The following is a 26540-nucleotide window of genomic DNA, read 5'->3' on the forward strand; positions in this document are numbered from 1 at the left end:
AATAAAGCTGGGAAGATGAAGAATAAAAATCACCTTTGCAAATGTTTAATGAGACAGGATATCATCTCAGGGACACATACACGTCAGTAAACACAACAAACATAGACACACTTGTTTTAACAGCGCTGATTGGTAAAACATTATGGTATAATGCTTTTGAGCTTGTGGTGATCAAATGCTTGGTTTTATTGTGGCTCTTAATGCGTCTCCTTTGCACTCTTTCCATACTCTCTCACTCAGTTTACTTGCCACTTTGTGTCTTTCTGCCTCCCTTAAGAATGTCATGTTTACAATCATTTAAAATTAGAATACGTAATGCTGATTATGCAAGATACGCTAAAGTAATGGATGAGGTGGAGGCAAAAACTGTTTTCTCTATCAATCCCAATTATTTTTACCAGCCAAAACACGGGTATTGTTTTCAACTTGTGAGGTTGTGTGCCATCAAAATGTGGTCCTGGAAAAATACTGTAGCAGGAACTAACACTTAGGGGGTTTTCAGTCTTTTACTGGGTGTTTAAATGTCGGTATGTCTGTCTGTGGACAGATTTTGTCACTGCAATATTGTTGCAACCATGCAAGCCAGAGTGACGACACTTTACAGAAGTGTTGTCGATATAAAAATTATGCCCCATCAAGAAAATGGATGTTATCCGAGCATGGTGGATGAACGTAGGGAATGCCTCTCATCACCCCACTCTCACTTTATGGTCCCTCACGAGGACTGTGCAAGAAGCAATCACAAAACTGTGTGTTGTTGAGATCAAAATGAAGGCCGGGTTTAAAGATGGGTGTGGTCCGAGTAAGGGCAGCAGAAGATCAGGGGTAGGAAATAGGGAATGGGCAATTGCCCCACCACTTTATGCCCCTGGCCTGATTTGGCGTCACAGCTCGTGTGATCCCAGTACCCAAGTTTGTAATAGTTCAGCCGTGGGTACATTTAAACCATGGGCGCTTGTCTAAAGAAATACATATAAAGGCTGTGTAGTTCGACTTTGTTGTAACGAGTTCTGTCTTTTACTTTCATTTAGGCTGTTGATCACATTTCTGCATTTTCAAAACAGTTCCTCTTGTTGAGCTTTATTTAAGAAGTGTCGGTTAGGTAAGGTTGCATGCTGCAAAGTGTCCTTACGTAGATTTTAAGTATCTATAAACTCTGGAGGTGAATATAAGCATTTATTTTTTTATCCAGTAGATGCCTGCTTTTTACAAAGGTGTAACCATATGATTCAGAATGGGGGCTTTACATGGAGGTATCAAGATGTAGATGGACACCTGCCATCCAATCAGAAACGAGTATTTTTCATGGACATTGAATATGCAAGAGATACAAATAATTCAATAAATAGCAGGATGGCTTTGACATGTAACCCGAAAGAGGGGGTAAAGCGAGTAAGTGGGAAAGACACCACAACGACAGAAGTGAAACACACACACACACACACACACACACACACACACACACACACACACACACACAGAGGGAAGGAGAGCGCGCTGATTCTCACTCGGTGTGTGAGAGAACAGACCGAAGTAACCTAGAGACCTGCACACATACACACACACACACACACACACTCACGCACACTCTCTCTCTCTCTCTCCCTCTCTCTCTCTCCCTCTCTCTCTCTCTCTCTCTCTCTCTCTCTCTCTCTCTCTCTCTCTCTCTCTCTCTCCCTTTCTCTCTCCCTCCCCGTTCCTCGTTCTCTTGCGCTTGCACGGTCACGGAGCAAGAGGGGAAAGGGAAGAATGAGGAAGAAGTCCGCCGTTCTGCGCGCCTCGTCCCAACAAATGCGGGTTTGCTGATGAAGCGCCGCTCCGGTTATCCGATCATACAGGTCGCGTTGAATGGAAACGAGGAGTAGGCAACAGCGGAAAACAACAGCAACAAATAAAAAACTGTCAGTGCATGGGAATCCGGACACGTTTTCCTTCCTTTTGTGCGTCTCGGTCGGTGGATACGCCGCCTTGGCTGGCGTATAAGAGCTCCCTGCGTCTCCATTACAATCCCCCACTACTGGCTTACCTCTACTAGTACGCCAACTCTTACTCCTCGCACTATTACTAGAACAGCTATAGTGTTGCTTTTACTATTAACTGTCTGCTCCGGATTGTGGACACTCTCTGGATAAAAAGGTAGGTTACTGCAGTTTTCTGGATACGTTTTCAGTAGGGATAGTGATGTTAGTGAGATTCAGTGCAGGGGGTCTTTGCTTCTATTTCGCCGCATTGTCTGGATGAAAGCAAGTTTATTTTAGGTGGGAGGGAGGTGGAGTGAATGGGATGCAAGGGGGACCGGGCGCCTCATGGAGCCCCGATTGGAGACTCGAAAGCACCATGCGTCGGAAAGGTTTGGATGCGATGTGGAGACGATGTTTCCTCATCTCATCCTCCCGCACCACGCTTTCCACACCTCACTCACCTCTGTGATTCGGAGATCTATAGAGAGGAGGCAGAAACAACTGGGTGCGGTTAAAGGTGCTAATCATGTGTTTTTTCCATTAAAATGAGCAACCGGTTTGGGAACCGAGAGGCTTCTTCCTTTCGCTTCAGGGGCTGCGTTTTCCCCCCTTTTTGCCCTTCACCCCCACCCTCCTTCCCGGCTCTCCTCCCTTCCTCGCATGTTTAAGCCGGACCGCCTGGCTCTCTTACATGGAGGATAATTACGAATGCAGAGCACGTTTAGACATCCACGCTTGCATCGTTTTTTTAGAGGCTTTCAGTGTAGAAGTTGGGTGACAAACATGCGCAATCAAGACAAAATACCCCGAGAGGAGAATGATTCAGTGGCTTTATGGCGCATTGGGAGCCACATTTGCGCAATTCCGCATATTCCCCATCCTTTGCGCCAGACAGTACCATACAGTGCTGTTGGGGCTGCTGATGGAGTGCCTTGGCACATACATCAACGCAGAGCAGGTTGGGGAGAAAGCTGAGCGCGGACCCCTTGGATGAGTTTGAATGGGTTTAATACAGCATCGTTTCTGAATTCAAACCGGAACCGTTTTTATCTTCAACCTTAAGCGTGAAATCCGAGGACAAGGGCTTATTTTTAGTTTCTCCCTGCTGTGTTTAAAAAAAAAGAAAAGAAATGAAACGGTAGCAGAGCTTCACACATCAGTTAACTTCCTGTAAACCTGGCACATATAATATTAGAGGAGGCAGCAGACAGCGGCTTGATACTCCTGATGTGACACTACAAACGCTTCGTCTTGTGAGCAGTGCTTGGCACATCAGGCACCATCAAGGCTTTCCAAGCAATCTTTTTCCAGCTGACTTCAGTCGGGGCTTTATGGACATGACACAGGAACTGCTCATCCACTGTGGATGGCATGAAATATTTAAGACAATAAAAAACTGAAACGCAGCCAGAGGTCTTTACTACCTTATTTACCTTCCAGCAGTGGTGCAGTTGGTTATTGATGGAATAGGATCTTGTGGTGTTGCAGTGGCGAGCCATCATTTTTGACAGCACAATGAAATGGCTTCAGATTAACATAAGTGATGAACATACAGGCATTTTCTATATCTGTCTCAAGGTTTGGGCTGTTGGTCTGCGATAATCAGGGATTAGGCCTGCTCTTAACCTGGTTGAGGAGAGAATATATCCCCCAACCCCTGCACTCACACACACACACACACACACACACACACACACACACACACACACACACACACAGAAACTGGCATACTCACACAAGCGCACAGCTTTCTCCAGACATGTAGCTGCTGCAGTGTAACAACTGCTGGGTCACTATGTTGGAAAGAAGTCAGTGTTAAATGGCTGAGAGGAGGCTGAGCTCCACCCTAGATGGAAGATGCCAGGTTAGGATACCACAGTGTATACGTGATTTGAATTGTTCCTTTTTCTCTTCCAGGTATTATTTTAATCTTGTGTATTTGTTTGTCATCACGGCAAAATGTGGTCCTTGGGACACTTCATGTAGCGTCTACTACAGAGGCAGCGTTTATGTGGGGAATTTATCTATATATATATATATATAGCACATTTCAATGAGGCAAGTTTGAAGTTATTTACATGAAACATTTAAGCGAGTTTGAAGATGGGTGTGGTCCGAGCAAGTGTGCTGGACATAGGGGAGTAGGAAGAAAGGGGTCATTGTCATCCTCCCTTTTTCTGAGTAGTTATATGGTAAGTTGCTGTAAAATGATTTGGGTTTACATTTAGGATTTCACATTTTTAATACCGACCTAGTTGAATCTACATCACACACCAATTATTCATACATAGTGATGAAAAAAAGGCATTTATTTAGCATATATAAGAGTAAGAATGAACAAGACTACAGGATCCCCCATACGAAGCTAAAGGTTTACAAATATCCCTAGAATTATTTTAGAAGTTTAAACAGATTTTATGTTTCATATGCAATAAAGTTGCTCTGCTTCTTTCTGTGAGAGGGACCCTGTTCTCTAAAATTTACAGTAAACAGTTTTTTTTTCTTAAGTCGTGCACCAGTTGATGTAAAGTGATGTAAATGCAAAAACATAGCTGCTAAATTTGTTGTGGATCAGCCAGTCCTTTGAACTTAATGCACTTCTTCAAATCCAGTTTTAACAATGATTTTTGAATTGTGAAATATTTTATTTCATATTCAAAAGAAACGGGATACATTCCTACAATTTCGTAAAATAAAAGCTATGATTACTGTAGTGAGCCCTAAGTACAGTGAATACTGTATGTATGCATAATGAAGGCATATAATGCTGATAGGTGATACTGTGACTTCCATCATAATTCAATAGCTAATAAGCTAATAGATGGTCACCAGTGTCAAACCCTGAGGAAGAGTTTATCTATTATAAATCAATATATAGATTGAGTGGACCTCTGCCAACTTACGATCCGGTATAGGTCACTTGATCGGTTAATGCGCTATATTGTAGTCCTTAGGTTAAGATGTGGGTGTACTGCTACATGGCAATGTGTGTCAACTGTTGTGAAGCTCATTACAGATGTTTTACAGAAAATATCAAAACGAACAAGATGTACAGTATATATTGTACGTCATTAACATGGAGGTATATAATAAGGAAAGAAACCACTAACCCTGTCAGACTGACCATTCAGCTCTCTTGTTATTACGTCTATCAAAGTAATACAAATAAATCGTGGGGATGTTAATCTTAGTAAAAGCCTTGAGAACAAATCAGCCAGTTACTAGGAAAATTGGCAGCCTGTATTGGCCAGTACGTTGCACCTGTTCTATCAGGGTAAACAAAGCAAAACTTCAATCTGTACGTGTCATGTTTTCCATTGCGGATAAACAGAGCCAGTAGCAATTTTACCTCCATGATAGAAAGGAAGAGTGTTTACAGGAAATATGGGCATCAGCAGCAGTAGAGCAGTACTTCTAATATGAGACCGAGGCTACCAATTGTCTCCACCATGGCTTGCAATAAATTAAACATACACTTCCTTTAACAAGCATATGGATAACTGGATATAAAGTATTTCAGTTGTGTCCTTGCAGTCAGTGGTTGCATGAAGTAGGCACAACCCCCCCCCCCCCCCCCCCCCCAACAACAGTAATGGGCTCAGTGATAAAATATGGATGAATGCAAACAAGGTTACATGCGACGCAGAGTAGTGCAGCATAGTATGATGAAAAGTACAAGTATTCAAGTAAAAATTGTATAGCGTATAAATGTTGTTGAGTCCCTCCTTAATATTATCATCTCATAGTTGATATGGTAACTATGTTGGATAACTAGCATCACAATAGTCATATACATATATAATCATATTTTATGTACATTTAGAAGTATTTCATAAGAAAAGCTGTATGGAATCAGCAAAATGCAACAAAAATTCCTCAATTTAAATTTGTAAAACTGTTTTTTACGCTAGCTTCAGATGGTCTTTGCAAAGCCAGATATGGAAACGGCTTTGCTGAGTTCTGGAGTAGTGAACATTTCACTCACATGATCATCTCGAGACAGCATGAAATGTGTGTAATACTAGCTGACATTAAAAAACAATTAAAACTTGCCCAATTGAAACAAATTCATAAAGAACTGTTTCAGTTTTTCTCTCATACATGGGTTAGATTCTGTCTTTTTGCCCTGTTTTGGTCTCCACCAACGCCCGATGGAAACAACTGGGTCTTAAGATGCTAAATGCTCCCCTTTGTTTGCAGCTCATCGCAAAATTCCTCTGTCTGCAGATTGATGTATATAGTATTGGATTTTTCAGTACTTTTGTTCGCAGATGACATCTGCTTCTCTCTGCAGAAAACAGGGTTGATTGACTGCGGTGAGAGTGAACCAAACAGCAAAGTTGCAGGCTGTAAAACCAAACAATGGATGGATGTTGCTATAGTGCTTCATATGGTGGAGGTAGCAATATTTTTCTGTGGGATTTCCATATTTCCCATATTACTTTGATCCAGCCTTATGTGTAGGTATGTTGATACGGTTTTGTGTGTATATACAGTATATATACATATATATATATATATATATATATATATATATATAGTTTTGTTATTTCCTAATTCCTGTTCGCTTCCAATATCATATCATCACTTTACCGCATATTCACGTCCCTCGTTGTCCAGACAGTCTGACATGCAGATAATGTTGATGGAAAGACACAGTGACAAACAAAGGCGGAAATAGCCCTGTATATTACAGTGCCAGTCTGATAATTTTCTCCACTGCAAGTGTAATAATTTGACAAGGCACCTGAGCGAGAGGGTTGGAATCGAGGCTAAAAGAGCTCAACATCACTGTAATGATGGTAAATTCAGACCATTAATCTTCGGTTGTTTGCAGGGGGGGCTAGTGTGTGTGTGTGTGTGTGTGACTGTGCATATTTGGTCCTACTTTCACGCACTTTCACACACAGTCTACTTCATAGTCATATATAAGGTATACAGTATATAGGGTCACCTCTTTCTTTCCTATCTTTTACTCCCTTTTTCTCTCTTTATTTCCTTGTCTCTTTCTCTCATTCTTTTTTCCTCCAGACATCTTACTGTTTTCTTCATTACATCCCTCGCCTCCAGTCTGTCTATCTCTTTGCATGCCTCCCTCTGTTCTCTTCATTTACTTTCCCATATTTTTGTCTTTCACCCACATTTGCTGTCGTCACCTCTTGCCCTGTAGTTAGTAAATGCATCTCGGAGAGGCTGCTCCTCAGACTCAACTGTAGTTCCCCTTCATGATTCATCCATGATGAACAATAGTGATTTATCATAAAGTGGGTTCATGCCTTATGGACTCCTGTCTTTATCTTATCTTCTTGGCACCTTTGGGGGGCTGCCTTTGGAGGCTCCCAAGAAGTGACAGTATTGGGACAGAGAGGGAACAGCGTGCCTCAGTGCAGCACATGGTTTTAGTTTTCTTAACTTTATGTATTGTGCTTTTGTTTTTGCCTCGGGGGAGGAGGATTCAGTGGTCCAGTTTATGTGTGTGTCTGCTTTTTTTTGAAGCTGTGTTGGCTTGTCTCATGATGTGTTCCTCTTGAAATGGAGCCAAGTTTTTGAGGTCATAACGCTAGGGGAAATCATGGCGGGATATTCTGTAACCTGAGAGTTAAATTACAATATCAAAAATAGCAGCCACTGTTCAGCCACTAAGCCTCTCTAGTGTCAACAGCAGACGTGTAAACGTAGACCCTTGAGTGTAGTGTCGATACCAGCCAGGGCATAATTTTTCCCCTTTTTTAAATAGCTTATGCAGAGAGAGAACAACTGCAGTCAGTCATTACCGCAGGATGTATTTTGCAGTCATACAGCAAAAGGAAACTATAAACAGAACAAGTAATGATCTTAAGTCATCTGAAGTGTAATCTCCTGATAAAGTGTAAAGCAATCAGGATTGTGTAAGCAAGGTTTATCAAGGGCTTTTGTCCGTGAGGATGAATCTTAAACAAGTCTGTGAGAAGAAACAGAGGAGGGAAGAGAAACTAGAGCACTGACTCTGGGTTAATATGAATTGTTTTATATTACTGTGGGTGCTGCACTGATATACTGTACAACACAGTGCTTTTTAATAAAACTTGCACAGTATCTACTGAATTTTAAGCCTTCACCGTATTGAGGTAGGAACTATAAAATACAGGTAAGAAAGGAGGAAGTCCTGTGGTGGTTGACCGCTGGCTTTAATTCCCAAACCAGTTTGAAAATAACCAACATGCTCAGACACTGCCCTTTTGAAAAGCACTGCAAATTTTATTGAGTTATATTTATGACTAGTGTAGCAGCTCCAATGACATAATATCAATCATCTCAAATTACTCCTTTGCCCATTAATTTTCTTTTCCAATTTATTCTGTAAAGGGACCATAAAATGTTGCCAATAAAATTAATCAACTTTGATTACCGTTTCATTGGATAGTTACAGGGGGAAACACTGGATAATGCACAATACATTTAAAACCTTTATCTCTCCATGATGTGGTATAAAATATGGTTGATGTTGATGGTTTGATTGATATGTTATATCTGCACAGTGCCCAGAGTTCATCTTACACATTAAGTAGTAATCTACACTTTGTACTGATTAAATATAACATGTTAATTAGTGAGCTTTAGAGACGCTGGTAGGCAGATTCCTTTCACCTTTGGACGGAGTCACTATATTGGGTCCCAGTCTTTATGGGTGTACCTCCGTATTTAATGGACAGATCTAATCATCTACAGTAAGTCTTAGCAAAAACACAAAGTGTATGCCTCAAAAGTTTGAAGTGTTCCTTTAAGACTTTTCTTTAAACCTTTTTTACATGTAATATATTCAGACATGCAGCATATCCATCATATGGAATAACTTGAGGGTTGCCCCCTGTGGTGAAAAAAGTACTTTTCTCACATTAGCTGCAGTTTGGAAGAGCTGACACACACAAAGAACTCAAAGTGTGAGATATAAATTGACAGTTTGCCTACCTGTGGTGAATCTATTAGGCTCCAGCCGGTGGCATGTCTCTTTTTTAATGGCTCTCTCCTTTTAATGTGGTTTTCTTTTCTCAGGCATCATGAGCTGGGTAGGGTCACAGTCAGTATGACAATTAGAGGGATTGTAGAGCTTTACATTTTATTTGGACACACATTACCCTGTTAATGATACAACTCTAACTATTTTTAGATGTTTATTCATACATCTTGGTTTAACTTGATCTATACTTTGAATATTATATTTTCTGCTCTTCTATTTTTGCCGCCTTGAGCATCACTGGTGTAGAGAAGCAACAGACATGACATTCTATTGTATAGAGAAAAGCTGACATAGGGAACATGCTCTTTAGCCATTTGACTGCTAGAAAAATGACATCCTTAAGTGAAAACTACCAAATCCCAGAGCACACTGAATTATTGATCACTTGGAAATGCCACACAAAGCCTTCTGAGGCCACACAAGAAGGCTGGCAGGCAAAGAGCTTTTGGATCACATTAGCCGGGAGGAAAATGTTTGGTTATGAGCGTACTGAATTGAAGTTTAATTAAGTAGATGTGTAATTTTGTTTGGAATTGATTTTCGTAACATTTGAGGGAAAACCTCTTACAACACAGCTGTGCCCACTCAGCACACACCAACACGGCAGTCAAACTGAACACTCGTCACGCGTCTTTTACCCAAATATTTACTGTATTCACCCTAGTCGGACTGATGATGATGCTATACACAGTGACTGATCTATGCAGCAAGTAGCCATCAACAGCATTAGGCATGGCACACACGCACACTTTCTACAGTATGTGTAATATATTCAATGAACATTCATACATTGACTACATTCCCTGTGGAAATGGATTATGTGTTGTTCATTTAGCTTTAAATAGTGTCAGGGCCCTACAGCTCCCGAGCCTCGCTGCATGTAATGTTAGAGAAAATGTGATTAATTTTGTTAGGGGATATACAGCTTCATCTATAATGAGCATTGTGTTACTGTAGGAAGAAAAGCAGGAAAGTACTGATGTATCTATTGATGTCAGATAAATTGTGATGCGTCTCCAGGATACAGTGTGAACAATTAATTATTGGGAAATGGATGTTGGCATGCAGGGATGTGGACGAAGCTTGTTTGAGGAGAGTTCTAAGCTGATCTTTGTTTAGGGTCTTGGTTTCTCATTATTGATCTCTGATTAACAGGATTAACTACTTCTGTGTGTGCAGCTGTGCTTTCACTAAAAGGTCTACAGAGTGGTAAAAGTTTTTACTGGGTAACTGTATGTAAAGATGTGAGTGTGAATAATGCCCGGGCCAAGCAATATACTAAGAGAAACATATTGAAAATATTGTTTAGAAAATGTGCAGTGGAATTTCACGCATTGGAGGATGTTCCTCTTTTTTAACCTATGCCTCTAGGGCGTTAGTGACACAGGCACTAGTTTTATCTCACCTGGATCACTGTTCGGCAGACTGGTTTGTTGCAGCCAAAAAAGATCTGTCCAAGCTCCAAATAGCTCAGAACAAAGCTGCAAGACTCCCACTAACCTGTCTGTTAGTTATGAGGCAGAGTAAAGAGAGAATGCATGCCAGAGAGAGGCTAGGTTGACAAGCAACCTTATGAGTTTCTTTCGGAATATCTGTAATAGTAGAACAGCCAAACTGCGACAAATAAATTATTACATAGTCACACTACCAGGCAGGCTACTAAGGCTTATCTAGTTTCACAAAAACATAGAACAGATGCGGTATATAGATCTGTAATATAGAGCCATCACAATGTGGAACACGTTTTTTAGTCTCATAACATATAAATACAGTTCAGATTGATTATTCTCCCCATAGAAAATTGACGGAAGCAATGAGCAAAATAATCTAGTTATGTTCAATTTTACTTTTAATTTAATTCAATTATATTTACAATGCCAAATCATAAAAAAAGTTATCTTAGGACACTTTACAGAGTAGGTATAGACCACACTCTATGACTTATTTATGATTTACATGGGCCCAGACAGGCAGACGGACACACTTCCAGAGATGCAAGCAACCACAAAAGTAACAGTAACTATAGTGATAGCTAAAGTAATGTGAATATGACTATGGCAGTTAATACAGCAGAACAGCAAGAAACAGGCAAACAATTATGGTGGTACATATGAAGTTGAATTAGTAACATGCATTAATGAGACATGAATGATACAGATGGACAGGATAAAAGCTCAGAGTATCAGGAACAGGATTATCCCCCGGCAGACTAGGCCTATAGCAGCAAATTGAATGCCAATAACAACATAGCTAAGGGCTCGTAAGCCCTAGCTGTTTATCAAAGAGGAAAGTTTTAAGTTTACTCTTAAATATGGGGACAGTGTCTGCCTCCAGAATAACACTTGGGAGTCGGTCCACAGGCAAAGAGCTTGGTAGCTGAAGGCTCTGCCTCCCATTCTACTTTTGGAGACTCTAGGAACGACAAGTTCCACCTACCACCTATGTGTGTTAACTTCACTGAATATGTGTTAGGCTACAGGGACACGTTTATTTAATTGAAATGGAGGCTTGGCTAATTAGGTTTCCTCCACATGCATTTTAGCCTCTTATGTTTGTGTCGACGCAGTGACAAGAAAACGGAATGACTGATTTGAAGTCTCAGAGTTGGGATTTTCTGGTCTCTCACACCCCTTTTTGACCAAGACTTTTTGAGGGTCAGTTCAGCCGTCCCTCTTGAACCGGTTCTTCTTGTCGAAACAGGAAGAACCGGTTCTTCCTGTTTCGACAGCCAAAGAACTGGCTCTTGGTCAGGAAACTGGTTACAGAGCAGCACCAGCTCTTTGCTGGTCTTGAGCCAGCACCACAAAGTTTTGTTTTCTTTAAATAATGTTTGTTTCTGTGATTTTTAGAATAAAGAACTTAAATCTAAAGTGGCATGTCTTTAGTATGGACAATCAACATTGAAACACAGTTTAAATTTTTTTAACAGTTATGCACAATAATTATACACAATTCCTTTCGTAAAATAAAAAAAACTATTGACAACTAGGCAAGCAAACTAAAAAGATAAATCTGATGTAATGTCAGTTTTCATTGAACACAGCTTCAGTGGATCCTTCACTTTAACTGCAATGTGATCAATAACAGGTGGTCTGTGCTAGGTAAGATTAGCTAATGTTAGCTTCCAACAAAGGCTAACATTAACATCTTACATCCAGTGTGAATAAAAATCAAAATGTGTTAGGTAATTACCTTTCTTCCCATACAAAATCCTCATCCATGGTATTCAAGACAATAAGTACAAATGTGTTGTAGTCCACCATTGTTGTTGTTATGCTTGAAGCGGCTTTAGCATTTCTGTGGAAACCTTAGATGCATACAGTGACATAATGATGTGGCTCTCTGGGATCCTTAGCCTGTGGAAAACCTAATAGGTTCTGAGAAGTCTCGCAAGTTGAACCAATGGTGAACCAGCACCAGCACCAGCCCAACACTAGGACTAGGGTTGGTAGAAAAGGGGTATCGGGGAGTGGTCTAGTTAAGGCAAAAAGTACCCTCTCTGCTCTTTAATGCGATTTAACAGTGTTTTTTTTAAATAACTAGGCAACGATAGAAAATGTGCGACACACACAATTGATTAAGTGATTCCACCAGTCTATATTGTTGAACAAAAGAGAACTGATTTCTACTACTAACAGTAATGGACCATAATGCACACAGCTGAGTGCAACAAGGCAAACATCTGAAACTACAAATTGGAGAACTAAGCAATAGAAGTGGAACTGAATATACAAACGGTTTATCATAAACCTTTGTGTAGGGATGTAAAGATTACTTCATCATTAGGGCCAGAAACTGCGAGAGATCTATAAAAAATATTTTTAGAGGCCATTGCATTGTATGAATATTCACTGCTTGTGCATTCTTAATTTTTCTAGCAGCTTTGCTTTATCTTATCAGCCAGTTTAGAATTACAATTTGAAATACACAATTCGCTTCAAATAATGGCTGTCTGGATTCAAAGCTGTTTGATTACAGTAACCTAATTTACAAGCCTGTGCTGTTGACATAAGTCAACCGGACTGTTATCAGAGAGAACCACTCCTCACCGGGTGCATGACGAACAACAGGGTATTATTGCTGCAGGAATGTGGCAGGGAGATTTCAGAAGCTGCTCCTTGGAAATCTTTAGTGCTGAGCTTAGGAGCTGAAGTTTATCTTTGGCGTGGTTATGCAGAACTTGCTGCCCCTAAACAGCTAAGCAAACACCCTACCTGAAATGTATGTTTTTATTTCTGTGGTGTTGTGCTTTAAAGGTTCATGCCTCAAAATGAGAAACCACACTCTTTATAAGTCGGCAAAATTGACATTGGAGTGTATTTTTTTTCAGACGGATGCAAATTTGACCTTTCACTGCTTAAATGTTTACTAGAAGTTAAGCAAATATATTAACCAAAGACTTTTCCCACACAGTTTCTACACAAAGAAGTTATGATATATTTCTTCTTTGCTATTACCACACACATTTTAATTATTCTTCTCTCTTCTCTCTAAAGGTTCAACATCCTCATTAATTGTCACTGCACAGTACTGGTTTGGATATCAACATGGGTCACTGGAATCCCTCTTCCCGCCTGTCCACCGCCCTGAGGCTAGCTGTCATCGCTGTGATTCTCCTCCTTGAGGTCAATCCTTCACTGGCCGGCGCTCCCCCTGAGCAAAGCTTGGGTGGCTCTGTTTCAGCGGTGTCCACTAATAAAACTGAATGCAGCAAGCCTGAAGCCTGCGCAAGGGGGGTGGTCCTTCCTATTTGGGAGCCCCAAAATCCGTCATTTGGTGACAAAGTGGCCCGAGCAACAGTTTACTTTGTGGCTCTGGTGTACATGTTCCTGGGTGTGTCAATCATCGCAGACCGTTTCATGGCATCAATAGAGGTCATCACTTCACAGGAAAAGGAGATCACCATCAAGAAACCCAACGGGGAGACCACCACCACCACCGTTCGGATCTGGAACGAGACCGTCTCCAATCTCACACTCATGGCTCTGGGCTCTTCGGCTCCTGAGATCCTGCTGTCTGTCATAGAAGTCATAGGTCACGGGTTTGAAGCCGGCACACTAGGCCCCTCCACCATTGTCGGTTCTGCGGCGTTTAACATGTTTGTCATCATCGGGATTTGTGTGTACGTTGTGCCCGATGGTGAGACGAGGAAGGTCAAGCATCTGCGTGTGTTCTTCGTCACCGCTTCCTGGAGTATCTTCGCCTACATTTGGCTCTACCTGATCCTGTCTGTGATCTCGCCTGGTGTTGTGCAGGTGTGGGAGGGGCTGCTCACCTTCTTCTTCTTCCCCATCTGTGTGTTGTTTGCCTGGGTGGCCGACCGTCGCCTGCTGTTCTACAAGTATGTCTACAAGCGCTACCGCACAGGCAAGCAGCGTGGAATGATCATCGAGACTGAGGGAGATCGTCCACTTCCTTCCAAGGTATGCTCTGAACACTACTACTACTACCACTACTACTACTACTACCACTACTACTACTACCACCACCACCACTACTACTACTACTACTACTACTACTACTACTACTACTACTACTACTACTACTACTACTACTACTGCAATTAACACAGTACTTTGTATCAGTATTTTACCATTACTGCCACAACAGAACTTTGCACAGCTGCTGGAATAGTAAATGTAATTATTTTTACTTTATTGTAATAATAATAATTATTATAATTATTACAGCTTTTTTCTGTTTTGGCTCTCAGTAATAATTACTTTGTATTCGTCAAATTAGTTGTTGAGATCTAGGATTGTAGGGACATCACTCAAAGGAAGTCATACAGAGCAGAAACAAGTGTAAATAAACAACAAAGAAAAAACAAAGACTGATCAGAAGTAACCAGAATCATCCAAACAATCCGTTGTGAACTTCCATCACAATTTAGAGCACACCTCCTGGATACATCTTTGACCTACCTTTTGTCGTACTTGTGCGTGCACATTGTTCCTGTGCAATGAGGGATCACTATCCCTATTACAGGTTTGGCAATTTTAGGTTACACATCCAAATCAAGCGGTTCAGGTAATGTGACCATACTAATTTTTTGCGTACAACTTGCATAAAAATCAAACTGCTCATTTCTCGCTGTGTCAGACTTTGTTGTAGTGTTTTTTTCGCATGTGAGCAGATCTCAACAATGACCTTGGTTAGCACATTATTTTCAGAGCCAATAATTAATATTCATTCAAAGTAACATACGTACAAAGGACTTTAAAAGGTATCACTTAAAATATATGCTGCTGTGAACTACCAGGTGACTCACTTGGTAGAGCGTAAAAAAGGCTGTGTCGTTACCGTAGCGGCCTGGGTTCAAATCCGGCCTGTGGCCTTTTAGTGCATGTCATTCCCTGTGTCCATCATCTCCTCATTAGGGCTTTTTACCCATACCAGAAATCACTATATTATGGTGATGATAATAAAACATTAGAATTGATTAAAAACGACTGTTATTTCTGGAACATGTCTAATATAATTTGAAATATTTCTAATCATTTCTAGAAACCGAAAATGAATTATTAGCATTTTATAGCTAACAGTGATGCTGGGAACTTTCTCTGTATCCCAATGGCACATCGGTTAACAGCCGACCAGAAGAAATTAATTAAGAAGTCTTCAAACAAACATGCGGTGAAAAAAAAATAAAGCAGCAGATGAGGCTCTCTATGTAGGCGGTAGTGAGTTCATGAGTAACGTGTATCTGAAACGATTATCTCTATTACTGAATGGATTTCTGCCAAAGTAAACTCATGAAACATATTACTGGAAACACACACACACGCAAATACTTTTTAAGTATTGTGGCTTTTTAATTTCCTGTTTTGATCACTATCTGGTGCTTTGTGAGATGTCCTATGCACTACATTGCACGTATCTAATTAAATGTTCAGTATTATGGTGTAGGGTGAATTTATTCGCCACTCAGTTAATTTAGAGTCTCTGTGTCCCTTCTTCCAAAAATTACTGGTGTTACTATTTATCTCTTTTGTTTCTCTCATGGGAATGAGATTATTAAGAATCAGTGCTCCATTAGTGCATGAAGAGCACTTTCATCTCAACTTCTGGCTAAAAGAAATCACTGAATCAAACCCGACATCATCCCGAGGGGAAAGCCTAATAATTTAGAAGTATTAAATTGCCATTGTGCTTAAGGAGCCCAAAGACATGTCATCAATAAAACTGTACTCGAAATAAAATGGGCTTTCAATGAATAACAGACCAAGCTCAACAAATGGCTGACACATTGTACACCTGTCTAATAAAAGCTGATCTGTTTGTATTGTCACACTTTTCTTCAACAAAACAAGGGGGTACACCTGTAACTGAGCATTTGACCAGCTCCTCCTCCTAAAAATGATGTTCCCATACAATGAAACTGCATTCTCAATTGCATTTATAGAAAGTATTCTTCTCCGCATTATGTTTGTCTTTGACACATGACAAAAAGTTTTGAATCAGTCTGCATAATAGGGAGGAGGTTGGGGGGGATAAATGGGTGAAACAAACAGGAATTTCACCTACAAAACTTAACCTACAGTATGTACGTAACTTAAATTGTGTTGTAAACATACTTATTTCAACCCAAACATCATCTTTTTCTAAACCTAGTCACTTGGTTTCAATTCACAACATTGACCACGTGTTTAAAACAGTGACTATTTACGTTTCCCTCCGAACTTAATCGAGAAGGCAGTTTTGTTTTGTTGGTAAAATAATTTTCATGCATAGTTGGTATAGGCCTTTCTCAGTACACACCCAGTTCTCAGTTAACCTCCATTATACCAGCTATAAATGGTATCGCCTTGAGATCTGACATACTGCTCCAAAGCCTCAAATTAAAGGTACTGATTCAATTGCTTTCTTTTCTGTTAAAAGGTGGACATTGAGATGGATGGGAAGATGCTGAACTCTCATGGTGTTGACTTCCTGGATGGCCCGCTTGGTTTGGATATAGATGAGAAAGATCTGGATGAGGAGGAGACCCGGAGGGACATGGCCAAGATCCTGAAGGAGCTCAAGCAGAAACACCCTGACAAGGAGGTAAAAAAAAAAAGTCAAAAGGACCTCACGGAAAGAGCAGAATAACATTCTCTCACTTCACGGCACTTTTTTCCTCAGTGTTGATTTCTAGTATAGAAAATGTGCTGACAAAATAAGAAGGAACAGATGACGCACTTTCTATTTGCTTTCATTATCACAGTGATTCTGGTGATGAATGCAGCGAAGGTCTCATCACAACCTCTCAAATTAATTGGATAATGATCCATCTAAAAGGAGAAAATTGCAAAGGAAGCACAGCATTAAATCAATATGTAAATGAATAAGATAAACACACTACTATACTCCAGTTCTGACACTGGCAATTCATATTCTGGCTGGCTGGCTGGCTGGCTGGCTGGTTGGCTGTCATAATAAACCTACAGAAAATGTGTCTTTGTGTCATTGGTGCAGAGTAGCAGGATAGAGCTGTAATGGAAAATACAGAATGTGTCCTATCATCTACAGTACTGCATGGATTAGGATTAGTTGCTTTTCTTTCATTCTAAAACTAAGCTCATATCATGAAAATAGTAAAACTAGACTAAAATGTAGAAAGAAAGGTAAGAAATATTCTTTCCATAGCCATCAAATATGGCGTGACAAGGTTTATTCTAGTCGGCGCTCCTCTTATTGTCGGGACAAGCTTTAACACTTAAAACCAAAATGGAAGATGTACGCATCAAGACAAGCTGCAGAAATGGAAATGCTTCTTACTGTGCTTCTTACAGAGCCTGCTAAAATAGCTTGTTACACTTTTATCCTCACCTCATATGGATGAGCAATGAGTCTGATTAGCCTGAAACAAGCATTTCACTCAGTCATGTTTTGACATCAAGTGCTTTTGACGTCGCAGGTACGTCTCACTTTGTGTTGTACTTTAGGTAGGGCTACTACAGTATTGTTTTGTTGAAGACTTGACCAGCAGCACATCTGTAGCTAATATGAGTTGGATCCACTTCAACATCCTCGATTTGTTTGTGATCTAGATATTGATACTGCCCCCATTTTTGCTGACTGACCTAATGGTGAAGGGGAGGAGATAAACGACTCCTGATGACTGATTTAGTGGAATATGTGTAGTGTCTCCTCTCTAGGAACACTTTAATATTAAACTACACTATATGTTATTTAAAAAAACATAGGCAAATGTTCCACTCATTAGCAATGTTACCACTAGCCAGCAAACTTTTTCCATGGTCTGCTTAGTCTTCATGTTTTCACCTCAATGTAAGAAGAATGAGGTCATTATCATGTTTGATTTGTTTATTCAGTGCTTATGTCCAGTCCATGTAATATATCACAAGTGATTTAGAAAAGATATTCAACTCTTGACCGCGACTTTGTTCAGGATCTTTAACATCACTCACTTTAATTCAAGCCATGAAGGCAATCAGCTCAGTTGGTTACTTCAACCAGGAAAAAGGTAATCCATCTGATCTCCTCTAATAATTCACTAAAAAGAGAGGAACACTAGTGGGGTGAGGAAAGGAGGAATGGTTACAAAACCTTGGGATCGACGCAGGATTTATGTGCATCTCTCAGGGATATCTAAGCAGCGCGGATGGTTGCTGATTTGGGAGCTTGAATCTGGATCCTCTCGTTGATGAAATACTTCTCTACTAATGAAATGACCAAGCTGTTCATGTTTCATTTGGCACATCATGTACAGCTGTTTAAGGCCCTGTGAAGATTTAGATAATGTGATATACCGTATATACCTCAGTGTAACTAAATCACATTGTTTATAAGGATGGAGTCACCCACATGACACACCATTAAATCTTAATGACGTGTGACAAGCTAGATGAAGCTCTGTGATTAAGCCAGGTGATCTCAATGTTCAACAATGTTCTCTTAGGCAAGTTGTCAAACAATTCATTATTTACCATAATGGAAGGTACGACAACAGCAGTCTGGCTAATATTTCTGGTGGATTATAGGTGGAGAAGCATTTTAAAACTGTCCACTGATGCTAGAGAAAACCTAACTCTGCATGTGTGTGCTTTCATGTTTTATCTTACTAGGTGGAACAACTCATTGAGCTTGCCAACTACCAAGTTCTGAGCCAGCAGCAGAAGAGTCGCGCTTTCTATCGATGCCAGGCCACCCGGCTGATGACAGGTGCTGGCAACATCCTGAAGAAACATGCCGCCGATCAGGCACGGAAGGCCGTCAGCATGCAGGAGGTTCGCTCTGACGCTGGTGATAACGACCCAATTTCTAAGATCTTTTTTGAGCCCTGTTCTTACCAGTGCCTCGAGAACTGCGGCACAGTGGCGGTGAACGTGGTGCGACGTGGTGGCGACCTGGGCAAAACGATTTCTGTGGACTACCGGACGGAAGACGGCACGGCCAACGCTGGCTCGGACTACGAGTTCACAGAGGGCATGGTGGTCTTCAAGCCCGGCGAAACGATGAAGGAGATCCGCGTGGGAATCATTGATGATGACATCTTTGAAGAGGATGAAAACTTCCTGATTCACATTTCCAATGTCAAGGTGTTGACATCAGAAGGCGAAGAGCCTGAGGAGGGCGAGTCCGCTAATCACGTGGACTCAGTGGCGTGTCTCAGCTTACCCTCCACAGCGACCGTTACCATCTTTGATGACGACCACGCCGGTATCTTTACATTTGAGGAGCCTGTATTCCATGTAAGCGAGAGCGTTGGCACCATGGAGGTGAAGGTGCTGAGAACATCGGGCGCTCGCGGCGTGGTCATGCTGCCATACAAGACGGTGGAGGGAACGGCACGAGGCAGCGGAGAAGACTTCGAAGACATTCATGGCACCCTGGAATTTCAGAATGACGAGATCTTGTGAGTAACTTCGATCAATCTGCCTTTAAATTAGAATCATAATTTTTTATTTTATCCATGCAGACGTTTTTCAGCTGCACAGTCATTATCTGCTTGTTTTTCTCGATTCTTCACGCTCTGTGTCAGTGTGATGTTGCAAATGCTAATGGTGACGATGTGAGAAAATGCGGGTGCAAGTGTGATGTGGCGGTCATGATGAGCAGCAAGGGTAGACTGCTCATTGGGGACACAATCAACGACTCCCCACCCCCTTTTTACCTTGTCTCTACTTTGACTCATTCTCTATTCTTTCATCCTCATCAGTCTGTTCATTCATCTTTGCTTTGGAATCTGTTCTGCTGCTGTTTTAGTCTTCTGCAGGTTTTATTGATTTCTACCCTCTGTATTGCTGTACAGTCAGCATAGCTTGTGAGCCAAGAAGTTGGAAAACTGGGTTATTTGTTGGACAGTTGATGGTTTGAATGTTAAGTAGACACAGGGGAAGACCTAGATGAGCTGGTTGCTGGAAGCAATTAACAGCGTTAATTAAACAAACATCAGAGAATTGGGGGTCAGAAGGAGCATCTTTCTACTGAACTTAATTTGGATACACAAAGGCTTTTAAAAAAAATGCCAGTTGACCTTTTAGGTGGCTTCAAACTGTATGAGAACATCCCAGAGCAACCACTCACACAGCCAGCAAGAGGCTTTTCTGTTGTCTTGTTCTGTGTGAAAATAACTTGAAACTCCATTTAAGGATCCCCGCTGTGAAATGCCACAGCAACAGTTCAAAGCTCTTCTTAGCCAGACACAGAGACCTTATTATCTGACGGTGACTCACGGTGAGATCCGAGATTGCTGTTTGACCATGTTCCAGGAGGCCTTACTCTCCAACACCGTGGTGATTTTACTCACAGCCAATGACGTTGGCTCCAAACTAAATCTAATTTTAAAGCTTTCTTGTTCTTTTTATCATTCATTGTGAAAACTACTGTTGTGAATCTATGTGTTTTTCATTGTTACTGGGCAGTAGCTGGTAATTTTAGACTAAAATTGACCCATTTGTTGATTCAGTCGCCTGATATTGTTATTAGAATGCATTCTTTTGTGTTAAAATGTCTTACCTGCCGATCGATAAAATAAATTTTGTCAAAAGCAACATGCACATGGTATCATCATGTTGCACACAGGCCATTTTATAATTGAAATTGAAAAGGGATCCATCAGTGCAAATTTACGTTTCTTTTTGGTTCATGTTGTTTATGTCAATATGTATTTGTGGTGTAGTAGACGTTGTCTTTGATTTTTTTCACAAAGATGACCATTTCTTATTGATTTGTTGTCCTTCACAGTCCTTGTCTTATTGTGAATGCTGTTGATTTGAATCTTGTGTTTTTATTGACCACCATAAAATGAACGCCCGTGCTGAGGCTAAGATGTTTTGACACATGCACACACGTATATGCACACATTTAACACACAGGGGTAAACCTCTGTTTTTCACAAAGCACTCACCGGTGCAGAATGACTGTTTTCTGTTTAAACGCTCAATAAGGTGGGCTACTGGGCTCTCTCCCACTCTCATACAGCAGGGAGGGCGTGTTCAAGATGTCATCGTAAATTACTGTTTGCAGTAAAAACCTTCTCATGGTGGTCTGTCGTCCTGTTAGGCTTGTAGCTTAGTGAGAATAAAATAAGATTCACAGCTTCCAGCAGTTGGTCTTTTTTTAATAACTAATTGGGCCATTCACTAGTTTATGGGAGGTGTCAGCAGGCTCGGAGATTGGCCTGGATCATTTGGATCAATTCATTATCACACAATATGTGCTAAATTAATATCTTTTGGATGGATATTTTTCTTTGTCTTCTTGAAAAACTTGAGATTGAGAACTGCTGCTGCTGCTGCTGTTGTGGGCCTGTAAAGCTGATGGAGATATTGGATATGATATGGGACTGAATAAATCAATTTCCCTTCTGATGTGCAATGGGGAGGAGATGTGCAGCTCCGTCTGTTTTTGGCTGGCTGGCAGGCATCAGTTTGTGCAGTAGTTTACACTGCTTGTTTGGACATGTCCAAATTATTTGTGAAGAAGAAAAGTTGTAATGACAAGAACCAAAGTGTTCTGTCAAGATGAATGGATGGGAGAGATGCTGTCTTGGTAACAGTAGTCTAAAACTTTCTCTCTGTGTCACCCGTTCGTCTGTTTTAGGTCAGATTTGAAGCAGATGTCTGCGGGGCTGGCCTTTCCACCCTGTGGCAGACTGCATAGTTTCCATAGCTTACAACTCTTACAGCCAGGACTAAGTGGGTTTTAATAACACTTTGTCCAAATCAAATGATGGACTATCCTTCCGGCTATCGTGGTTACTGTGTGTGTACTCTTGTGTGTACATGTGTGTTTCCTAGGGGTAAGACCCAGAGGTGGAGAAGAATGAATGTACACTATACTAGTGCCTGAAGTGGGAAGCATTTTGACCATGGCTACACCCACATGTAGGGAGCAAGAGGCCATTTTGTTTCATTCCTACAAAGTGTCCTATAACCACTGAATCTCTGAATGTTAATCTTAATTATCTCTGGTGAATTTTTATATCTTTAATAGTATAGTACAAAATGGTAGCCCATTCACAAATACTGTAACATTTCTAAAGCTAAAGCTAGTTGGTGGTATAACAGGCAAATCGTTTTATATGTAAAATTATGCAGATTGGTTTCCAAACTTTAGAGGCATAGGAAAAATGCTGGGCTTTGTGTTTTGTCTTTCTTCACACTTCATGTGATGCAAGTTAAAATTAGCTTAAAGAAACTGCAAGCTCAGTAAAAGAACGTTTGACATTTAGGACACGGTAAGGAATATGAAATAAATACGCTGCCACTAACCGGAGTATTTCTAGCCTAAAACTAATGCTCAAGATGGAGAAAATCCGCAGTCCCATAGTAATACATAGTACATGTCATCAAAGAGCCACTGGGGCCCTAGTATGTCCCTACAGGGAAAAGCAGAGGACGTTTTTGCTGCTGCAAAAAAAAAACAGAATTACAAAATAGCTCATCTAAATAGGATTGCCTCCAGGCTAATTCTACCCTGATTCTGTTTCTCTGCAGGAGAGATAGAGATAGAGAAGGAGGCAGGGAGGGAGGGATGGAGGTGGGTGTAGGGAGGGTACAGTTATGTAGAAAAAATTAGTATGCATGGAGGCAGTGATGGGGAAAAGAGGAGGGAGAAAAGTTTTGAAACCTCCTCAAGTTTTGAACCTCTCTGTACTTGCCATCCATGCTTTTTATCCCATTTTACTTCCTCCCTGTATTTCTCTTCTCTCTCGCTGTCCGTAAGAATCTCAGTGCAATTTGTCTCCAGAGTAGTTGGTGAGGACTTGTCCGGCGTGTTCCCTGAAAGATGGAATGGTGCATGTGTGTGTTTGTTTGTGTCTGTGAGAGAGAGATAGCTAGAGAGAGTGACCAAACCTGGAACCCCACAGTGACAAATTATCTCTGTACATGTCCTCAATGCAGTATGTCACAGAAAAAACCTACTCAGTCGTGTGTGTGTGTGTATGTGTGTGTGCGTGTGTTCTGCTGTGCTCCCGGTGGTTTAATGAACCAGTACAGATGCCAGATTTTGACAGGTCTGTTTACCACTACCACTGCTACTAGTACTTCTATTACTACTGCTACTGTCATTCCAGTTACTATATGACCACACTACCATTTTTATTACCACAATTATTGCCACTGCACTCAATTAGTACAACCATTATACGGTAAGTGTTATTAATACTGTTAGTAGTATGGCTACCTCAACTACTGCATTACTTACACTTCTGAAACTGTTAAAACACTGCATTTTCTTCATTACACCATGCTTTACCTGGCTCTAATCATATTGACTTATTTCAAGAGTGCAAGTGGCACTTCTCTGGCTTCTTGAAATGATGGCTGTCCAAAACATTGCCATTGGCTACCTATTTCATACTGGCAATCTCCTCCACCATCTATTTCGCATGGGCAACTTCACTGCATCAGGAGCTTAGTGCCACCCAAGACTATTGTGATTGGTTTAAAGCATTGCATTGTTTGCTCTGCTACTGTTTATTCACATCTACTACACACTAGCATCATCGCACCTGTCATATGAGGAACAGTTTTATCCAGAGCATCTTCCAGCGCCCTGAGTGGCTCTATTTTTATTATAGCCGGTCCTGATGGAATTACCAGACCACTTAATAAAAAAAGAGGTCAGCAATTCAACTTTTTTTTTCATTGCTGTTGCATTTGAAACTGTATTTTTAGAACTGAGACAAGGACAGCCAGCTTTAATACCTCCAGCGACATGACTGTAAAATGTACACCGAAGCTGCGCCGTAGGGTTCTTTAGTTATCAAGGTCAAAAGAGTGGAGAAAACAAGTAAGCAGGTGGAAGCACACACATGCATACTCAAACAGGTACTTACACTTACATGCTACATACACATATAGACACTCAGGATGTGCTCACACGTACAGAAACACGGAACAAATATGCACTCATTTTGCACAAGCTTGGGTTTAACTTGCACTCCCTTTTTGACCCTGCGAGGTAGTAAACACACACAAACATGGAGCCAATTATACAATTTCCATAAACAGGCAGCCAGTGGAGAAACATGGTACAGTAGAAAATCAAATTAGGCTCCCTCCCACACACACACACACACACACACACACACACACACAGCAGACTGTGACTTCACACTCCAATAACCAGCATAGCTTTTTTAGAAGCATGCTTTCGAAACTACGTGTGGACATGTGTGGTTTACATGCAATCATACACACTTTTGCATGAATCTGTGTGCTTTTTAAAAATTCAGAGTTATTGTGCCGACAGAAGTAGAAAAGGAAATACAATTTTCTTCCATGGTGACAATAGGTGGCTGTGATTATTGGCTCGAAAGAAATGTCGGACAAATTTGCTCCAAGTCTGACGTCATTAAAGGTGCATAGAGGGAGTTGGTTTCAGATATTGTATGACAGCAAGCACTTCAGTCAGTGATGACTTGAGCCCATTTGAGAAATTTAAATCCTAAATTTCCAACGTATGGGCTGCAACTAACAATTATGTCCATTGCCAATTGATCCGTTGGTTATTTTCTTGATTCATTGATTAGTTCTATGATCCAAAAAATGTCATAAAATGGTGAAATGTCGGTGAGTGTTTCCCAAAGACGACATCCTGAAATGTCCTGTTTTCTTCACAACTCAAATACATAGAGATTGTTGGCACCAAGGAGTAAATAAAACAGAAAATCTTCACATTGAAGAAGCTAGAATCAGAGCATTTTGACTTTTTCTTCTTAAAAAATGACTCAAACCAATTAATCAATGTCCAATATGGCTGGCACTTAACTGCACTAATTGAATACTTGACAACTAATTGATTTATCTCTGCAGCTCTAAATATGTTTGAGATAATTGTGTGGATTCAGTTCTAATATGCACATGCTTATAAACATGTACACAGGAACACAAAAGTCACTTCGGCTCACACACTTGTCTATACATTGACACTCATATACTCATTCACACACTCATATCAGTCAGGCATTAGATGGTAATGAGCCATGATGAGGTTTGTAGGTCACGCGACACGCACACATACACACTCCATCCTTCCCTGACGGCAGTACCATTAGTAAAAATACTGAATTAATTAGCAGGGGAAGATAGCAAATGTGGGTGAGACACATTTTTTTTTAATATTATAAAGGTACAAGATGATTAAAACGCTTGTATGTGCCTGTCTCTGTTTGTATGGGTTGGCCTGTGTAGTGTCTTTGATTTGCATTTAATCATCTGTGGCACTCAACAATGAAGCAAACTGTAAAATAATATCTGTATGGAGCTTTTTCCATCCCCACATTTACACGCGCACGCACGCACACACACACACACACACACACAGACAGAGGTTGTGTCTTATGAGGTGTGAAGGTTGTGTTCTCGTGTTACAGAGTACTGTACATGGTAATAACACCTTCCTTGGCAGAAGACCCACACCTGTCACAGTGTGCGTTTGCGTTTGCGTGTGCGTGTGCGTGTGCGTGTGCGTGCGTGCGTGCATTTTTATGAGCTTGTGCTGTGCATGTACTTGACAAAGAGCGTGAAGGCGTCCATGCCTGTGCTTAACTGCTTAAATGACACGCTGATTACTGGACTGACAGAAAACAAATCAGCTATAATTCTGAATATTAAATAAGAATTTTAGCAGTCTAGTAACATTTCCTAGTACCTGCTTGACAAATGTGATGCACTCCAAATTTTTTCGATGACATACATATTAAGTGATTAAAAAGAGCCGCAGTCTTGTGGAGAGTCGAGAGCTAAAGGGCAAGAGTAGTAAACATGGCAGCGGCATGTGAGGGGGGGAGAAAGTATAAAGGCTGACATCATGTCTTGGCATTCTCTCGCCACCCTTTCACACAAAAGTCAGCTTTTATCTCAGGCAGGCTGCCACAATTTTTCTCATGAAGGAGAGTGCAATCAGTGTTTAAAAAATCTCAAGATCATTAAGTCCCTTTTGGTTCCAGCCTATTGCTCAAACATTTGAACATTTAAAATGAAGGTTTTATATATTTAATTAACCCTCGTTGTAAGTTCATACATCCATAAGAATAATGAGACAATTGGATAACCCCTAAAATGTGCCGCCCTCAGTTGTACGGTATGATTGTTCGGGTCGTATAGATGTGAAAATTAGCCTGT

At 40.8% G+C, this 26540-nt stretch overlaps 1 protein-coding gene across 2 annotated transcripts in view; it reads left to right on the forward strand.

Annotated features, from left to right (window-relative positions):
• Positions 1-2014: 2014 nt before the first annotated feature.
• The window catches only part of slc8a1b (solute carrier family 8 member 1b), a 134151-nt gene continuing 109625 nt past the window's right edge, over positions 2015-26540 (forward strand). For both annotated transcript variants that reach the window (XM_083922356.1, XM_083922355.1), the window contains exons 1-4: positions 2015-2136; positions 13455-14381; positions 16840-17004; positions 19029-19819. In XM_083922356.1, the coding sequence (XP_083778482.1) occupies positions 13506-14381; positions 16840-17004; positions 19029-19819 (1832 nt within the window). In that variant the 5' untranslated portion in view covers positions 2015-2136; positions 13455-13505. The remainder of the gene's footprint in view (positions 2137-13454; positions 14382-16839; positions 17005-19028; positions 19820-26540) is intronic.

Source organism: Echiichthys vipera, assembly GCF_963691815.1.
Source record: "Echiichthys vipera genome assembly, chromosome: 11".
Lineage (NCBI taxonomy): Eukaryota > Metazoa > Chordata > Actinopteri > Perciformes > Trachinidae > Echiichthys > Echiichthys vipera.